The sequence below is a fragment of the Diospyros lotus genome, chromosome 3, assembly GCF_014633365.1.
Source record: "Diospyros lotus cultivar Yz01 chromosome 3, ASM1463336v1, whole genome shotgun sequence".
In the NCBI taxonomy this organism is placed as follows: Eukaryota; Viridiplantae; Streptophyta; class Magnoliopsida; order Ericales; family Ebenaceae; genus Diospyros; species Diospyros lotus.
Genome location: NC_068340.1, coordinates 24,923,984 through 24,943,527, shown reverse-complemented (window position 1 = coordinate 24,943,527; position 19,544 = coordinate 24,923,984). Strand labels below are relative to the sequence as shown.

General features: G+C 38.7%; 1 protein-coding gene across 1 annotated transcript; it reads left to right on the top strand.

Moving 5' to 3' along the window:
• Window positions 1-2,613: 2,613 nt before the first annotated feature.
• Window positions 2,614-18,597, top strand: LOC127797999 (uncharacterized). The gene is made up of 6 exons (XM_052331264.1): window positions 2,614-2,922; window positions 5,146-5,574; window positions 6,065-6,204; window positions 6,297-6,417; window positions 8,186-8,326; window positions 18,310-18,597. Exons 1-6 carry the CDS (start codon window positions 2,728-2,730, stop codon window positions 18,391-18,393), a joined length of 1,110 nt encoding a protein of 369 aa, XP_052187224.1. The 5' UTR covers window positions 2,614-2,727; the 3' UTR covers window positions 18,394-18,597.
• The last annotated feature ends 947 nt before the right edge of the window (window positions 18,598-19,544 follow it).

Here is a 19,544-nt window from a genome sequence, read left to right as displayed (position 1 = left end):
GCAAGCAGAGGGCTTCCGGAAGAAGAAGAAGGCGCTTTGAGGCTGGAAATTAGGAGAAATTTTTGTGGTTTAATTAGCTGGGTAAGTAAGTTATTATGCATTAATAATTTCGTACGGTTAGATTTTAATTATAAGTGTGATTTTGTTAATTTGGGTGATTATGCTGTGTTGGGTGTATTAATTTGGTGTGCAAGTATATATATATATATATATACATACTGGTGCACTGTGTGCGTGAGAGTGTATATTGTTTTGATTGTGAGAATTGCGTTACAGTGAGTGTGCCAATTATATATCTATGTGTGCGTAAATACAGTATATGGGGCGTGAATGTCCCTGTGTGTGGGTGCAATGAAATTAAGGTGATAGAAAATAAAAGGAATGCCTGGCCGCGTATACATATTAGTGAGTTGTTGTTATAGTTGTTATATATTAATTAATTATATACATCGATGATGTTATTGGAGTAATATAATTTAAATTAAATATAGGACTTGTCGGGATTTTATTTACGATGTGCCTACATGAAATTTTAGATGGTTAAATTATTTAAATTACACGATTAGATTTAATTAATGTGAGTCACGAGTTTTATTAATAGTTATTAAACGTTTTACTTAGCAACGGGAGTGAAAGGAAGAGAAGAAACGACAGTGTAAAGGCAAGCTCCTAACCCTCGCCTCATGATCTTTAATTCCCGTGGAAGACCCCGTGATTTCCTGTATTTTATCACTTCCCTTACTTTAATTCGGCACCTAGCCTTATTTGTTGAAGTATTATTCATTTGCTTTAATTTAAATTAAATCCGAGACTTCTATAATTTTATTCGTTGTGAGCCTATGGGGGTTTGTACAGCCCCCACTCCTTTTGGGAATGATGTTGAACCAGCCTGAGAACTAGGTTCCTAGACGTATGGGTTATTTACGATTTTATCGGATTTATTTACAGTTTTTCTCGGATTTATTTATGGTTCGGTTTGAGCTATCGAGCAGTAGGGTAGGGGTCGGTTGTTAGTGACGTTGGGGTAGACTATTGTACGGCCTTGAAATGGACTGTCGGGTGGACACTCATTGTCACTGGCTGTTGACCGGTAGTAGGCACTGCTGACTAGCTCTGCCAGTATGTGATTTACTGCACGTGTAGATTCATTATATTACTGTTAATGACTTGATATGCACATGGGTACGGGTTGCATGTTGGGATATTCATTTATTGAGTATGCTCAGACACGGACATTCTAGCTTGGTTAGGTTGCATCCAGCACAGACATATGCATCGCGTGTGATTTACTATGTGGGCGGAGCATGGCTTGATGCCTGGATGTATGGGCGCCATGTATCACGTTGATGCTCATTACGCCATTGCATTTTATATGCATTGCATGGCTACTGGTAGTATATAGTTCTCGGACGGGAGTACCGTTTCGAGGGAGCCTATGGCTCGGGTGTCGAGAGTACCGACATGGACGAGTGGCGGGAGTACTGACCCGGGATGGCGCGCACAGAATGCTGGAGGTATTTGTTACCGTCCAGGGCAGCGACAGGTTGGTATGAGACTTGGGTGCCAGGTGTCTTATGTGGGCCCCGAGGACCGGTATGTGCTTTTATTATGTTATGCTATTGTGTTGTTATGTTGTAGCGTCTCATGGCTTGTGTGTACCTGGGGGTTTATTCTGGGAAGAGTTTATTGGATTTTTACAGCCTTCAGCCTTTATTTCCTTATGCTTGCTGAGTTTCTTGACTCACCTTGCTTTCCATCATTTCAGGTAGTGGCAGCATGGGCCATGGCAAGGGGGTCAGCTCTAGTGGCAGAGTTAGTGCGGTGTATAGGCAGTCCTGTCAATCCCTATCCACTCTGATGTCTAAGTTGAATTTACTCTATTATTTTGTACTGTGCCAAGTCTTTTCTCGAGTATTGTGTATGTCGGCATATGAGTTTGTGTTTATTTAGTTATCTTGTGACCGCTGTGTTAGCGGGATATCCATAGTGCATGCATGTCTTGAGCTTTGTTTTCGCTGTTCTTTTTTTTATGTATGCATGTCGGGGTGGTCTTCGTCTTGTGTTTATTACTTTTCTCTTCCCGTAGACGCTCCCGTTCGGGTGATTGGGGATATCCGGACAGGGGTACTTACAATGTTGCTTCAATATATCACTAATTTCTTGTGATATATCTCATTCTATAAAATTTCTGTAACATTGTTTATTGTTTATGTACAAAACAGTACAACTCATAGTTTCTAAATCCACTTAAATTAGTAGGCCCACTTTTTAGTCAAATTATTCAATCAATTGTGAACCCATTTTCTTGTTGGGCTCATGATTGGAGCATAACACAAATAATAAAAAAAATATTTAATACAAATTTCAATCGAAAAAAAGAATCTTTATACTTTAGTAAAATAAAAATTAGTGCTAATAATGTATTATAATATTTTTAAAAAAATAAAGTCATTAAGTGAAGACAGGAAAATAATTTTTTAATAAATAAATTTATGAAATAATAATAATAAAAAAAAATAATGTTTTACATTAAGATAATTTATTTATCTATTTTTTGTGAAAATAGATCACACGGAGTACGCTACAAACTTACAATAGAAGGTTGGCGTGGGCTGCGATATTTTGGGTTGTCCAGCTCGCAGTTTTCTCGTACACTTCTCCTAACAGTCGAACAACCAAGCAGCCAAGAAGAGGAACTGAACAAAGCATCCATCCTCCAATATTCCAATGGCTTCCGAAAGCAAATCAACCACTGCCGGTACCAATGGGAAGAAGAGGAAGCAGCGATATATTTCACACAACAAAGCGCCCAAGAAGAAGGGTTTGTACCCGATACACCCAGGACTCGAGGGTTTCTTCATCACCTGTGATGGTGGAAGGGAGCGCCAAGCCGCTAATGAATCGCTTAACCTTATTGACTCCGTATGTACTTCTCATCACATTACTCACTCTTTCGCTTTCTACCCTTCTACTGCTCCTTTTCTCTTTCCCTACAGAAAGAGAAAAAAGAAAAAAACCTTCAACCTTTCTATGACTACTGTTGATTTACAAAGCGACGAGTTTCTATATTTCTGATATATAGAGAGGACAGAGGTTTTTGGATGTTTGAATCTCATGTTTATTTAGATTATTAGGGTGGGGGGTTTTGGATTTGATTTTTGATTTATTTCTGGATATGGGTTGGGGTTTCTGTACATTGCTGGTGGTGGTCTAACTGAGGGTACTATGGTTTTGAAGAGGAGAGGGAGGAGGAGATATTTTAGATGGGAAGAGGAGAGTTGGCCATGGTTGTAGTTGGAGAACTGGAGGGGAGGGAGAAGAAGAAAGTTGAAAAAGAGGCTAGTTTGTGTAGGATATCGATCATGTGGCATGACTTGAGTGGTTTAGTAAATGCTTTATAGAACATGAGGGATTTTGTCTCCTTTTTAGCAAACTTCAGGCAAAGACGGTGTAATTTGCCCTTTTTTGTTTTATTTTTAATTAAAAAAACATATCAACATCCTCAGTCTACATTTGATTGCTCATGTTTGTAAGTAACAAGGTATTGTGTGGTTTCGGTTGAAGTGACTAAAACCCTTTGATTTCGAAGGAGACCAATTTGTAAAGGAAGTGGGGAAACAAAACTCACATTTTTGATAAAGAAGGTGCCTTTTTCATACTGTTTCAATTGAAACTACCATGGTTTGATCAAGACATTAGACTGGGATTGAAAAATTCTACAAACATCAAATCCTAGGACTAGGAGACGCTGGAGGGAGAGAAGAAAGAGATGATTAAAACAGGTATGAAAAGAACCTAGAACTGTTGTTGGGCATCACATTGTGAATCTTTGGTTGGGCATAATCAGTATGTGTTCGTAAAGGACATGATGGTTGGTCTCTTGTTAGTGTGTGTGATGAATATACATTGTGAACATCTGGTTGCTTTTCAATGAGCTGCTTGCTTTTTCTGTGTCATTTTTCCTCCTAGGCAACCGATCTCTTTCTGTGCTTCTCTCTGGCTCTCTCCCTTAGTTGTCTCTGATTATTTCTAAGAGACCAAAATCTCATGACCGTTCTAAGAGACCTGGGTCTCACCCTCTCTTTATATACATACATGTATATATTAATATATTATTACTTCTTTAATAGTTTACTTATTATAATGGTACTTTACTTTTGTATTAGTTGTCATTTGTAAAAATATGATATTTTATTTTTTGGTTATTACGTATTAGAAATAAGATAGTTAATATTATTATGCTTTAGTATAGGATAATTAATAAAATCATGCACACAAGTAGTAAAATAGTTATTAACTATTAGTAACTGTAATATGCTATAGTAATTATATTTAGACTACTAAGTATATGTTATATTCAACCACTTTTGAAGCTGTCATATGTATATATTTGTAATAATTTCATTAGTGTGCACATATACACATATATTAAAAAGGCATCTCTAGTGAACGAGGCTTCCTGCTTTGTGAGGGTCAAGGGAATGTTATATCATAATTTATGCATACTTACATCAGTACCCTGACAACATCAATAAAACTTCAAAGAACTATGGACTCCTCAAACACGTGTAATTACTCATATTCTAACATTAGAAATATGAATATATTAACTTTGCTTTATGTTTCCAATTATTTTCTAATGTTTCCCATTTTTCCCTTGGTTTCATCATGTTTCCAAGGCATTTCTGTTTCTGGTTTGCCCGGAAAACCATCCAAACAACATTTTGTTCCTTGCACACTTGATTTTGAATGAAATGAGCAGCCTTGATAACACTTTGTACTGTTTTCTTTATTGCTTGTTGCATCTATCCTGTTACTTCTTATTTATGTTATTTTTCTGTAAAGCATCACATCTTTTCATTTCATGATGAGATATAGTGTTTCCATGTGTGCCTATTTTTTAGTTCATTTGCATGAATCATGACAGTTAAGTTATGATTTTCATTGGCGCTGGATTAAACTTTTTTGAGGAGGGTGTTAAACTCATTTATATATGTGATAGGGGGTACAGAAATCAATTACTTTAATTGCCACGTGCAAAGTCATCAGCATGCTAAACAATCACTACACTTGCGTGTGAGGTGGAATTGTGTTAGCATCCCACTTTGCTGATGTTCTCAGTTCTCTTGTGGTTATGTGGTGCAGTTCTATGAAGAGCTAGTTCACAGGGGGGATTCAGGCGCAAAACTTGGACAAACACCCAAAATACCTTTGAATAAAAAGACTAAATTCACATATTCTGATTCTTCTGATGAGGATGACAAGGATGATGATCCAAAGGATGGGGAGGATGACAAAGATAAGCAAGGAATTCATGCAGATGGTGATGCAAATGATGTAAGTTCTGCAAATACAACCGTGGATCCTTGTGAACAGGAAGGAAATGTAGATGACAAAGAAAAGAATAGTGCATGTCAAAAAAGTCAAGCAGTTGAAGGTGATCAGCTACCATTGAAGAAGCAATGTCTGGGAACAGATACATTAAAGTGTGAACATGCCATCCATGATAAAGTGGAGAAATCTGTGGACAAGTTAATAGAAGAAGAGCTTGAGGAATTAGGGGACAAAAGCAAGGTGAGTTAAAAAATTGTCTTCCCTCCAATATTCTAGTATAAAAGGTCTCTTACTGGACTGACTTCTTTTGTGAAATTAAAATGAGAAAAAGTTATTGCAAATTTATCTGTATTCTTGGATGGTTGAGTGCATAGGTGTATACTATTGTTTAGCTTTTATATGCAGAGCTCATGTCGCTTGCTGGATAGCTGAGTGCATATTAATTATTTGAATTCCCTTTATTGGGATGGTATCTTTCAAACATTTGATGTTCAGTTGTAATTGAGGGGCATTAATAAGGAGCCTAGGTTTCCTGGATCCTAAGTGCTAGGTGTATCGTGTACTGTGATCTCAAACAAAATAGGGCAGGTATTATATCCATGTAGTAAAGATACTTACGGCCGAAATAATTTAAATATGTAATGAAGATAAGAAAAGGTGTCAGAGATTTGCTCTCCAGATTTTGCCATATTTGGTTTGGTTTCATAACAAGTCGTCGTTTTTGGAACAGAGGCGTTTTCTCAACCTTGATTCAGGTTGCAATGGTGTTGTCTTTGTTCAAATGCGCAAGAGAGATGGAGATCCAAGCCCCACGGAAATTGTGCAACATATGATGACATCAGTTGCCTCGACTCGGAAACACATGTCAAGGTTCATTATTCACTGCCCTGAATTTTATCATTTTTAGTGGGTTAGTACATGAAAAATCATGTTTCAATGGTTTACAATCCGGTTTTAATCAGATTTATGCTAAGAGTGCTACCAATTGAGGTGACATGCTATGCTTCGGAAGATGAGATTACAAGAGCAATCAAACCACTCATTGCACAGCATTTTCCTGTGGAAACTCAAACTGCACACAAGGTATTACCTGCTATACTTTTGTCCTTTACACGTCAACAAATGGATAAAAAAGTTGTGATGGTGCCAAGTAAAAATTTTGGAGAGGAGGTCTAATGGAATGAGTCCAAAATGCTCATGCCTACCTGGCAATCTCTTCTCCAGCTGTTGTGTGGGGATTCATTGTGATGAATATTATAATGCCAATTTACTCTTCGCTATAATTTTTGGGCATTATGCATGGGTGGGGATGTAAATGGCGTCCCAATTGACACCATTTACATGCTTGTTTTGATAAATTTTGCTTGTTTTGATAAATTTTCAAAAGAGCCTTGTACCTGCACCTCTTTTTTGTACTTGTTTTCTCTTTAAATGGGGTTAATTGTCCCTATGTATCGGGTGATTGTCTGAATCAGTGACTTATCAAAAGAAAAAGAATGCATATATGCATGCAAAGCAATATTGCACTGGATAACAATGATGAAAATAATTACAAATGTAATCTCCTTGAGAAGGATGCATGCACAGCGAACATATTTCTGTGCATCTACAAGGCTGTAATGATGAATCTTTTACTTGACCGAACTTTTGCAGCAAAATCAACAATTGATGATGCAAATCTCCTGGGGTGTTCTTTTTTGGTCATAACGTATATGATGTTTGTTCCATCAAATATGTTAACTTTGAATCACTGTGCTAATTGGATACATCGGACATAAATGTTAAGTCCAGAGAAGATCTACTAGAAACATATCTGTTGTCTAAGTTTGCATCGAGTAAGTTCTTAGAAGTCAGTGGAGGCAAGTCAAATGTCAAAGTGGTACTCAGTTAGTTGGTTAGGTCTTCTAACGGTAACTAAATATATTGGGGGTAAAACCGGTAATAACTTACCTGGTTAATTCCATTGTATTATCCTCCCTTTATGTCTATAAATAAGAGGGCAGGGGGTAGTCACTCAAGGCATGATTAGCGAGTGCAAGATCGTATGAGAGGAAATGCTAGTTCATGATAGTTCTTTGTAATCTCGGGTGATCAAGTTTGTACTCGTGAAAGAGGCTTGCGTACTGATTCATTCAAATTAGTGAAGGAGACTGCTCTTGGGGATTTAAAGGCTGGATGTAGGGTCATCTCAAGGGATGATCTGAACCAAGATAAATTTGGTGTTCTCTTGTGTAGTTTGGTTTCTGTTTCTTGTATATTTCAATACTGTTATTGTTTGTTCTTGTTTCTATTTCTATCCTATTAATGTGCGTGTGTGCGTGCGTGTTTCCTATCCTAAATAGAGTGTGTTCCAGTGTACCCGAGTTGACAATATCTGAGCTGGAGTAGCTCATCTTACCCTTATTTTTTTCTCTCTGCACTTTTCTTTTTGAAATAGAAAAAGAATAAAAACTGTTGTTGCACAGAATCTTATTGGAACTTAAAACAAATATGCATATTCCACCATTTATCTGAGACAAATATGTCTAAAAATTTCTGATGGCCAGTTACATCATGTCATGGATTTTAGATGTTTCATTTTGGGTTCTCTCCCTTTGTGGTGAGATTACTTAGTTGGGGGTGGGGGGCAGGGGGAGTATCTCATAACTAAATCGCACCTATATGAAGTCACTTAATGTTGATTTGTGATCCTACTCCACATCCAGATAAAAGGGGCATCGCATTATATGAAATTCGGAATCAGTTCTGTTGTTTGTTAACGTTGGTTGAATCTTTTAAACATGCACTATAATCTGTTGCTTGGAACAGCAAAATCTTTAAACTATTTTACCTTTTTTGTTTGTGTGTGTAGTTTGCGGTATTATATGATGCCCGGGCAAATACTGGTATAGACAGAATGAAAATTGTCAATGCAGTTGCAAAATCTGTTCCGGCACCTCACAAGGTTGATCTCAACAGTCCAGATAAGAATATAGTGGTTCAAATTGTCAAGGTAAGATGATAGCTACCTGGGACTATTCTTTAGAGGCAAATAGTTTTTGTTATATGTATAAAATAAACTGTATGTATTCTACCATAAGTGTACATCACAAGCATATTTATATACATACATGTACTTAAAAATAAATACACTAATACCCCCTTACTTATCTTATTTAACACTCTCTCTCAAGTTGGAGCATATATATTGAGCATGCCCAGTTTGGTACAAGTATAATTCACACGAGACCCTCTAAGCGACTTGGTGAGTAAATAAGCCAATTGATCGTTGAAATCCACATATGTTGTAACTATATCCCTAGAGAGCACATTTTCTCTAACAAAATGACAATTAATTTCAATATGTTTGGTTCTCTCATGAAACACAGGATTAGAAGCAATATGCATTGCAGCTTGGTTGTCACAAACCAATTGCATAGACTTAACCTACGAAACTCTTCAATTAATTGTTTCAGCCACACTAGCTCACATGCTGTTACGACCATTGCCTTGTATTCAGCCTATGCACTGAATCTGGCGACAACAGTTTGTTTCTTAATTTTTCAAGAGACTAGATTTCCACCCACAAATATACAGTATCCAGATGTAGATCTCCCGTCACTAGGCGATCTTGCCCAATCAGCATCCGTATATCCCACAATCTGACTATGCCCATGATTTTGATACAATACACCCCGACCAGGGGTAGCCTTAATATACCGAAGAATACGGATCACTGCATCCCAGCGACTGTCACAAGGTGAATCCAATAACTGACTTACCACACTCACAGCAAATGAAATATCAGGACGAGTGATTGTGAGGTAATTAAGTTTCCCAACTAGTCGACGGTAGCGGCCAGGATCAGAAAGAGGCTCCCCCTATCTCTGTAATAGCCTAATATTTGGATCCATAGGGTTATCTGTAGGCTTACATCCAAGCAATCCTATCTCCTCTGGCATATCCAAGGCATATTTCCTCTGAGAAATATAGATGCCTTTAGTCTGAAACTATTGGTGAAGATGTGCCTTCAATTCAGTGATACCAACATCATCATCCCTTGTAAGTATTATATCATCAACATACACCATTAGAAGAATGTGGCGGCTAGACTGGGAACGATAAAAAACAGAATGATTAGCTTCATTCTGAGTTAACTCAAACTCAAGAATAGCTGAACTAAATCGACCAAACCAAGCTCGAGGAGACTGTTTTAAACCGTATAAAGATTTTCGAAGGCGACACACCAAACCCAAACTCCCCCTGAGCAACAAAGCCACGAGATTGCTCCATATACACCTCCTCCTGTAAATTGCCATGGAGAAAGGCATTTTTGATGTCCAGTTGATGAAGAGGCCAATGAAAGCAGCAAGGGACAAGAAAAGGCGAACAGAGGAGATCTTAGCAACAAGAGAAAATGTATTGCAATAATCAAGACAAAAAACCTGAGTGTATCTTTTGGCAACAAGACGAGCCTTAAGACGATCAATCTTGCCATCAGGGCCAACTTTAACAGTGTAAACCTAGCGACAACCAACAGTAGACTTAAGAGGTACCAAGTCCCAAGTTCCAGTGGAATGTAAAGCAGACATTTCTTCGACCATAGCAACCCACCACCCTGGATGGGAAAGAGCTTCGGGAACAGATTTAGGAGGACAAACAGAAGATAAAGAAGAAATAAAAGCAGAATATCTAGGGGACAAAGAATCATAGCTAACAAAATGGGAAATAAGATGGCGAGTACCTTTACGAAGAGCAATAGGTAAGTTAAAAGTCAAATGCGACGGACTAGAGGAGGAAGAACAAATCGACACAGGGGATGAGTCAGGAGATGACTCCTGTGGATTAGCGACAACAATCGGTGCTGGTTGGGCCACGAGTTATGGACACCGTTGATAGACCTGAAGATTGGGGCGATCAAGGCGAGAGACATTGGAGATGATGTAAGGTTAAGAAAAGGGACAGGCAAAGGTAACCCAACAGACACAGAATCGGAGATTGCAAACCAAGAAGGGAAATAAGGAGATGATTCAAAGAAGGTAAACATTCGCTGAAACAAAATATCGAGTTAATTGAGGAGAGTAGCAACGATACCCCTTCTGAAGGCAGGAATAACCCGAAAAAACACATTTAATGGAATGAGCGGATAACTTATCACTACCTGGGGCAAGATGGTGAACAAAGCACATACTCCCAAAGATACGAGGAGGAAGAGAATATAGGTCAACCTGAGGAAAAAGAATGGAATGAGGAATCTGGTCATTAAGGACAGAAGATGGCATGCGGTTAATTAAGTAACATGTAGTTAAGACAACATCACTCCAGTATTGAAACGAAACCTGCATATGAAGAAGAAGTGCGCGGGCTGTCTCAATTAAATGACGATTCTTGCGTTTAGCTACCCCATTTTGTTGTGGGGTTCCAGGACACGAGGTTTGGTGAAGAATCCCATTAGATGCCATATAAGATCTAAATGGGAGAGACAAATATTTAAGAGCATTATCACCACGAAGAACACGGATAGGCAAATTAAACTATGTTCTAATTTTAGCACAAAATGTAGTGAAGACTGAAAATAACTCTGAATGCGTTTTCATTAAATATAACCATGTAGTCCGAGAGAAATCATCAATAAATGTTACAAAATAACGGAAACTATCTTGTGAACTGACACGACTAGGACCCCATACATTTGAATGGACTATTGAAAAAGGAGAACTAGCACGTTTATTAACTCTACTTGGGAAAGAACTACGACTATGTTTCCCAAGTTGACAAGACTCACAGTCTAAGGAAGAAATGCTAGAGAGACTGGGAACCATCTTCTTGAGATTGGGAAGAGATGGGTGCCCTAGCCGACAATGGACTTGTAGTGGGGAAGTTGTCGTCGTGCACGCCACTGAAGAAGCAGGGAGAGACATATAGTAGAGACCGTGAGACTCAAGCCTCGTGCCAATCATTCGTCCGGTCCTTCGATCCTACACAAGAACAGAATTAGACAAAAAAGTTATAGAGCAATTAAGACTGCGAGTGAGTTGACTGACAGAGAGCAAATTAAAGGTACATTGTGGTAAATGTAAAACAGATGATAATGGTAAAGTAGGAAAAGGTAACATGGTACCAATACTCGTGATTGAGGCTTGAGAGCCATCAGCCAATGTAACAGGAGGTAGAGACTGCGAAGTTTGAACATGAAATAGGAGAGAATGATTACCAGACATGTGATTGGTGGCATCGGAGTCGAAGATCCATGGGCCAAGAGAAGATGAAGACTTAGTAAAGCAAGCAGTAGGGTTACCAGTGTCAGCAAAGGATGTGACAAGTGAAGAAGTAGCCTGTTGTGCTGCCCGGAACTGAAGAAATTGAGCATACTCCCCCTCAGAGATAGTCACTGGTGAGGAATCATTGGGTGTGATAGATGCCTGACTATCTGAAGCGCCCACAACCATGTTAGCAGTGTTGCCTGTGTGAGGTGGACGGCCATGTAGGCGATAGCAAGTCTCTCTAGTGTGACTAAGACAATTACAATAGGAACATTGGGGCTGGGGACGACCACGATCAGTTGGGGTCGTAACAAGGGTGGAGTGGTCTCCAGGTGCGGACATGCCACGATCAGCAGTAATGGAAGAGGATCTAAGTAGCTTGGCAAATACCTCTGTTAGAGGAGGGAGAGAAGCACTGCCGAGAATCTGTGTCTTAACTGAGTCAAGCTCTGGTCGAATGCCATGAAGACAGAAGATAATAAACATTTGATCATGTTGTTGTTTCTTGATATCAGTATCAAAGGGCATCAACTTGTTAAGGTCGATAATAGAAGCTTGAAGCTTACCCAAATATGTGGTCGTATCTAAATCAGCCTGTCGTAAATTGAATAAAGCACCAATCACATCATAAATACGAGTGATGTCACTAGTATACAGCTCACGAGCCCTAGTCCATAGGGCTCTACACTCTCGAAGAGGTCGTAATATCGGCATCAAGGTCAACTCAATGGTCTGCCACAATAAACTTAATAACTGGGCACCCGCTTTCCGCCAAAGAGGTTGATTGCCCTTAGGAACAGTTGAAATAGTCTTTGATAAATGATCCTCAAGGCTATGTCCATGGCCAAGAAACCAAATTTCAACTGCAGATGACCAAGCGAAATAATTCTGTCCACTCAACTTCTCCGTGGTAATAACTGGTGTGCTCGAAAAATGGGGAATAGTCACAGGTGTGGACATGGTGGAGCGGCTTGTGGATGAAGAGTGAGTTGGAGATGAAGCCATGATGTGGAAAGTACTGCAGATCTAGAGCAGATCAGATTTGGAGCAACGACAGATCTGGACAAATCTGGGCGCACAAAAGTTGAAGCTGAGTCACCGGAGAAGACTAATAGCCAGAGCTGGAGTTGCCTGAGGATGGTCGGATTTGGACAGACGTGAGGACGGTGGAGGAGAGATGGCCGGATCTGGGTAGAGGCGGCGATAGTGAAGGTGAGATCTGGGCGCGGTCGGAAGAAGATGGCCGGATCTGGGCAGGCGTAGCGACGACTAGGGCGAGATCTGGGCGTAGCCGGAAGAAGATGGCCGGATCTGCAGAAGGAGAGTCACGATGGCCGCGTGACCAGCAAAACCAACGGCCGATGAAGAGACCAGCGGTGATGACGACGGCGGGCGAAGCGACCGGCGATGATGGAGTCGGTTGACGGCGGGGGCGGCGACGGCTAGGGTTAGGGTTAGGGTATACCCCCTTACTTATCTTATTTAACAGTTTTCAATTGTTGAAACTTGCATGCTGTGTGAGTATATGGGCAGTGGGCTAGTTAATTTTCAGTCTGGTTTTAGGTTAAGATGTCTGATCTCTGGTAGCCAGAATTATATTGGAAAGGTTGAAACCCTTTTTGTACATATTGTGTACAATTCCTCCCCAACTGCATTGCACATAACATTATTTACTAATAATTTTCATGTATTTTTTCATCCCAACTTCATTAGGATCATGGGGCATTTTTAGGTTCTTCACATAATTAACCCGTATACCTCTACCAACAATTCCCTACTCTCCCTCGATGAATCACAACCATTAATTTCGGTATATGTAATTGTCACGACCCTAGGATATTAGAAGGATAATACTGTGATTGGGCTGGATATTGTTGTAATTCAGTAAGATGCCCGGGCTGTTGCTTTGTTTGTTGAGCTTCAGTTACAATAACTAAAGAACAACTAGGTATGCCTATAAAAGGCTAGTTGTAAGGGGATGGGATTCATTCAAGAATTGAGGATTGAATCTTTCCGTATTTTCCTAATTTCTCTCTCATTTTCTCTCTCGATTCTCTTCCCAACCCTCTCTCTCGATTCTCTTCCCAACTCTCTCTCTCTCTCTACTTCCAATTTCTTTTGAATTTTACTGAAATTGCCACTGTTAGATATGGGGATTTGACAATTGATATCAGAGTCGACGGTCTTGGCAGTCGGACGAAAGTAGGTCGATAGATGAGCACATCGACAACGACATGGATAGACAAGCATTTGCAACTAGTGCGAGAGTTCCATCGAAGGTGGTGACGCGAACAGATAGGGGTTCACGATTGGTGCGGGAGTTTCGTTGGCAATGGGATTCGAAGGCGGCAGGTAGGTCTATCGAGACAATTAATTAGGCTGAACAAGAAGGCAATTCGTGTCAACTAGAGGTGGCAGTCGGTGGAGATATGGCAGAAGGAACAAGAATGAAACGATTGGAAGCCTGACTGGATACAATGGAGATTGGCCTCTGCCAAACTTAGGAGCAACTGGAGGGTCGATTCGAAATGATGGAACTTGGGCTTCGCCAAATGCAGGAGGAGGTGAGTCGTGGCAGGGCCGAGAATGTGGCGACCAAAGATATGTTGATGTCGGTGGAGAAAAATGTGAAGGCTGAGATTACTAGTGTTTGTGAGGATGTTTCTAGTCTTTGGGTGGAGTTTGCCGGGTTCGGGCAACAGTTGAGTACTGTTTTGAGTTTATTTTCAAGATTGCCTCATGCAAGTTTGCTGGCAGATTTCCCCCCAAGAACAGTCACAACTCTGATCTTGGTAGGAGCAGGGATTCACAGCTGTACTTCGGATCCTCTGGACACATAGGATTGACCAGAATTCGTAGTAGGGGCTTCCAATTGTGGGGGATATACGGGCCAGACCAATACCTCGATGTTGAGGCTGGAAATACCAGCATTCGATGGGGGCAAGCCACTTTGGTGGATCTGGCGTTGTGAAAGTTTCCTTCACTATTACCGTGTGGTCGAAAGTCAAAAGGTAAATCTGGCCGTGGCACATCTTAACGACATTGCGGATGCGTTGTTTCAGGGGTGGAGTAGCGAAAGGGCCAAATTGAATTGGCAGGAATTTTGTGTTCACTTCGATGAAAAAGCAATGACAAACGTGGTAGAGGAGTTCGACAAATTGAAACATGAAGGTGCAGTGGATGATTATCTAATCAGGTTTGAGGAACTGAAATCATTGTTAGCTCTCTCTTACCCAACCCTGGATGAATCCTACTTTGTGTCCAGTTTTTTCAGTGGTTTGGATGATAAACTAAGGCCAACTGTGAAGATGATGCAACTAGCCACCGTCAAGCAGGCTGCAGAGAAAGCCAGGCTCCAAGAACTTGCATTGGGAATGATTGTCAAGAAGTACATGTTCTCCATGGAAGTCCAGCCTTCGTCCAGTAAACAAGTGGAAGGAAAATCAAGGGAATTCTCAAGATTATCCTAACTCTAATACAGGTAAATCTTCTACTATGGAACAGAGAAAGAAGTTGGGGTTATGCTTTAAATGTGGAGACAAATTCAGTCCCGGCCACCAATGTTGGAGACTGCTATTGCACATGGAAGGATTAGAAGAAGGAAAGGGAGAAGGTGAAAAAAAGGTTGTTCTCCAAGAAGAAACCGGTGGCTGCAAGATGATGGCTAGAGAAGCATGGCAGAAATTATTTCAAGACTCGATTCCAGAGGCTCAGTTAAACTCGATTCAGGCTGTCGAGTTTAAAGACAGAACTAAGACGGAGGAAGAACATTCAATGGCTGCGAACACTGCTACTCTTCGACTGCCCCATGAAGAAGCGCAGAAGAGAAAGGCAGTAAAGGCTGGTACTGGTTGATCTGCCGATCCATAGTCAGCTTGGACACTTCTTGGGGACAAGAAGTCATTCAAGAGGGGGGGATTTGTCTCGACCCTATGATATTAGAAGGATAATATTGTAATTGGGCTGCATATTGTTGTAATTCGGTTAGATGCCCTGGCTGTTGCTTTGTTTGTTGAGCTTCAGTTACAATAACTGAAGAACAACCAGGTATGCCTATAAAAGGCTAGTTGTAAGGGGATGGGATTCATTCAGGAATTGAAGATTGAATCTTTCCCTCTTTTCCTAATCTCTCTCATTTTCTCTCTTGATTCTCTTCCCAACTCTCTCTCTACTTCCAATTTCTTTTGAATTTTACCGAAATTGCCACTCTCAGATCTGACAGTAATGGTCACATTAAATTATTTTTCCCTTGGGCTGACCATTTTTCAAGTTGAACATGCCTTTGGGCTCGTCTTAAAATTGTGAACATAACCCATGTCAACTTGAATTATCCATCCATCCCTTGCCTCACCCAGAATTTTGAGCCATAGTCAAATAACCAAAATTTTAATTTGCTAAAGTAAATTTTGAAATCAAACCACAGAGTTTCAAAACCAGCACACCATGAAGTTTCCAAACCCCCATTACTAGTTTCAAAATCTTCTCCACAGTTTCTAATTATTATACTTTCACCTTCTCTCTCAAAATTTCGCACTATACCTTTAAAATATGAAATTTCTTCAATTAAATATTATTAAAAAAATACAATGTAATACAGCATATTACAAATTATACCCATTTGTAGACTACCAAATTCAAGTTACAGAATGTAGCAAAAAAATCCAAGTTACATAACTACTACAACAACATACCAAGCCTTTATCCCACTATATGGGGTCGCCAAATTCAAGTTACATATTACATAACTACTACTACAACAACATACCAAGCCCTTATCCGTCTATATGGGCTCAGCCAAATTCAAGTTACATAGTTCAAACAAAATGCAAGATTCTAATATCAGAGATAGAATAAATTAAAATTTAACAATTGAAATTTTCCTTATGCTACCTGCATCAAAATGGCTGCATAATTATCTTAAGACATTGAGTTAGAGAAGGCCTGTATTCAAATCTTAACATGTGGCTCTAGGCCACAATGAGTATACTTATTGAGTAGAACTCTTTGACATCCTAGTCAACTAATGCAATTGTCCTAGTTGCCACAATCACCACAGAAGTCTTGACCACCACCTTAATGGTGAGAAACTGAGTAACAAGAAAAGAATTTATAGTAGCATTTATTAAGTTCGTACTCTTGTAACTGAAAGTACTCAAGTCATACATGTTAGTCAGATTATTAGAGAATCCTGAAACAAAGTAATTGAGCACCTTCTTAAATTTAATTATCAGCTTTAGTTTAATCTTGGGAATTATCTCAATGGGATGGCAGTGTGTGCTATAACTGGTCTATGATGCTTCGATTGTTTTGGACCTTTTTAAATAATTACTATCATTTAACATTTAGCTTTTTAGTATTGTGTTGTGGATGAGCCATGGTCAGCCTCTTTCTAATGAAATCTGGACCAACTTACTGAAGTTAGAAATCTGAGATAATTGCTTCTGTTTTGTTTTCAATGAAAGAGGGCTACTGCTGTAGGAAGAGTTGAGCATGAAAAGGAGGGAACACGATAAATACACTCTGGTTGTCTCAATTCCTCATGAAAGTGTACTTGCATAATAAAAGTGTAGTTTCAGGCCTGGGCTTGGCAATTTTTCTAGTCTCCTACCTTGGGTAATTTTGAACATTTTTTGACTGGGTTTTGATACAAACTAGTAAATTGTAGGGTAGCAAAATGGAATTAACCCAACTTAATAAATTAAGTTACTTCTGCTGCGTGCTCACAGAATTCTAGGCATATCATATGATTTGCAATTTGTGGTCTTTATTGAGTGCAAGGTAGTCAAGGGTGAAAAGTGCCCTTAAGGTGCCATGGTGCTCATATTGCCTGAGGCGCTAGGCACCAAAAAAGTGCTTTGCCTAAGCTGAACAAGGTGCTAAATTAATAATAAATATATTTAATATAAAAAAGACAATAAAAAAATGCATATAATATGAAACATAAATATATTTAATAATAAAAAAGACAGTCAAAAAATGCTTATAATATGAAACATCTAGAACATTCCTAAATGCAAATTCTTTTAATATTTTTCAAGCAAAGGCATAAAATGTAGCAGCAGATAAACAAGGTTGAGTTTGCTTTTCTCTACTTGATTTCTCATTTTTCCTCTTCCTATTAGATTCCTCCGGGACATTGGTGTGCATTCTCTGATTTTCAGAGACAATTATATTTTATTTTCATTTTTTTTTCCCTTTGTTACAGCCCCAAGCATGCGCCTGAGGGCCTCAACGCCTCCGATGAGGCACTTGCCTAGGTGGCACCTGAGTAAAGGAGCCTTGCCTGGCAATGACCTGAGTGCCTCTCTTGCCTTTGACTACACTGGTTGGGTGGAACTCTTTTATATTATTTTGTCGAGCTAACTGGCATAACTTGACATTGAAATTTCTCGGTGTGTTTATTCCTGTTTTCCCATTTGGTGACATTGTTTGGTCCAGCCGAATTGGTATTTGTATGTCAGATAGCACTTCTGCAGAACAACCTGTACTTGGTTGAATAGCATCAACCGACTCTGAATATGTTTATCATGTTTGGCGACAAGTGAAAGTTTCCTGTTCTAGTATTTGTCATTATACAGCTTTATTTTTCGTTTCCCTTCTTGCTCTAATGATCTTGATCCCACAAAGAGACTTGTTTCTGTGTGCTTGATATTTATTAGCATGCATGTGTTTGGGCTTCCATGACAGTGATCCTATATTAATTGTTTATATGTGTGAATTTTTTCTTCTACAGACTATGTGCTTGATAGGGGTGGTGGAAAAATACAAGGAATTGGCGAAATACAATCTGAGGCAGCTCACATTAGCCAAGGCATAGCTCTTCCACTCTTTCTTCCCTTTAGATAAATTTGGAGTTAGTTTCGTAGGTTCTCATGTCATCAAGCTAATTAATGTGGATCTAGTTTTCATCTGGTTATTTATGGGTTCAAGACCTTGATGAAGAAGAGCACGAGTTCTGAAAACAATTTGACCGGAGATATGCTATATTCTCTTGCAATAATAGTATTTTACATGGTCAACATTTCATTATGATCTATTTTTACTTCTAATAATTGGTGGTGTTAGCTGTGGGCAAGTATTGTCTATATGGAGCTGTAAGAGCATCTCCAATGTATGACATTAAATTTGACACCTTTTTGATGTCAGAAAGGAATCTACTCTAAATTTTTCAACACTAATTTTTTTTTTTCACTCCCAACATTCTCAACGCTAAAATATAATTATTTTGGTTTAACTAATATTAATTAATTTCTTTAATATAAAATATAATTATTAAAAATAATTAGTCACATTTTATAAAAAAATTAATAATTACTCATAATTTTTTTAATTTTTTTACAAAATATGTTATTATAATTAATTTTCTAACTAACTTTTTAATTAACTTTTTCACCTAATTTTTATCAAACTAATTGTTTATCCCTAATTTTTTATCCATATCATTTTTTCAACTAATATTTTTAATTGGACTAACTATTTATCTCATAATTTTTTTTCGCTTAATATTTCAACTAATTGTCTTGCATTCTTTTATGTATATTTTTTTTCATTTATTTCACAATTGACTTTACTACCTAACTAACACTACCTAACTTTTATCTCCTACTTTTATTTAGTTTTTTTTTTCTATTATAAAAGGCAGCACATTATCATCTATTTCATTTTCAACCTTTCATGAAAGTGAAAATAATCCATTTTACATTTATCTTCAAAATGAGTTTCAAAGTTGATCCGTCTCATATATCTTCTTCATTTTCGTTCTCAAATTTTAAAGATGAACTTGATCTCATTACAGCAATGAACGCACAAAAGCAAGTGTCTAATGCACAACAAACAACATTAATGAATGTGTATGCTAACATTATTATGGTTTATCACAATCAAGAAGACAACAACCAAGTAAGTCATGGAGGCTTGATTCTTGATCGTAGAGTGATCTGTAGTGGGCAAACAGATGTTGAATGTAAT

Bases quoted from the DNA above. Each gene is read 5' to 3' on its own strand.
- LOC127797999 (XM_052331264.1), top strand. From the start codon at position 2,728: ATGGCTTCCGAAAGCAAATCAACCACTGCCGGTACCAATGGGAAGAAG. The intron at 6,205-6,296 runs GTTCATTATTCA...GGTTTTAATCAG, and splicing joins ACTCGGAAACACATGTCAAG to ATTTATGCTAAGAGTGCTAC. The intron at 6,418-8,185 runs GTATTACCTGCT...TTGTGTGTGTAG, and splicing joins AAACTCAAACTGCACACAAG to TTTGCGGTATTATATGATGC.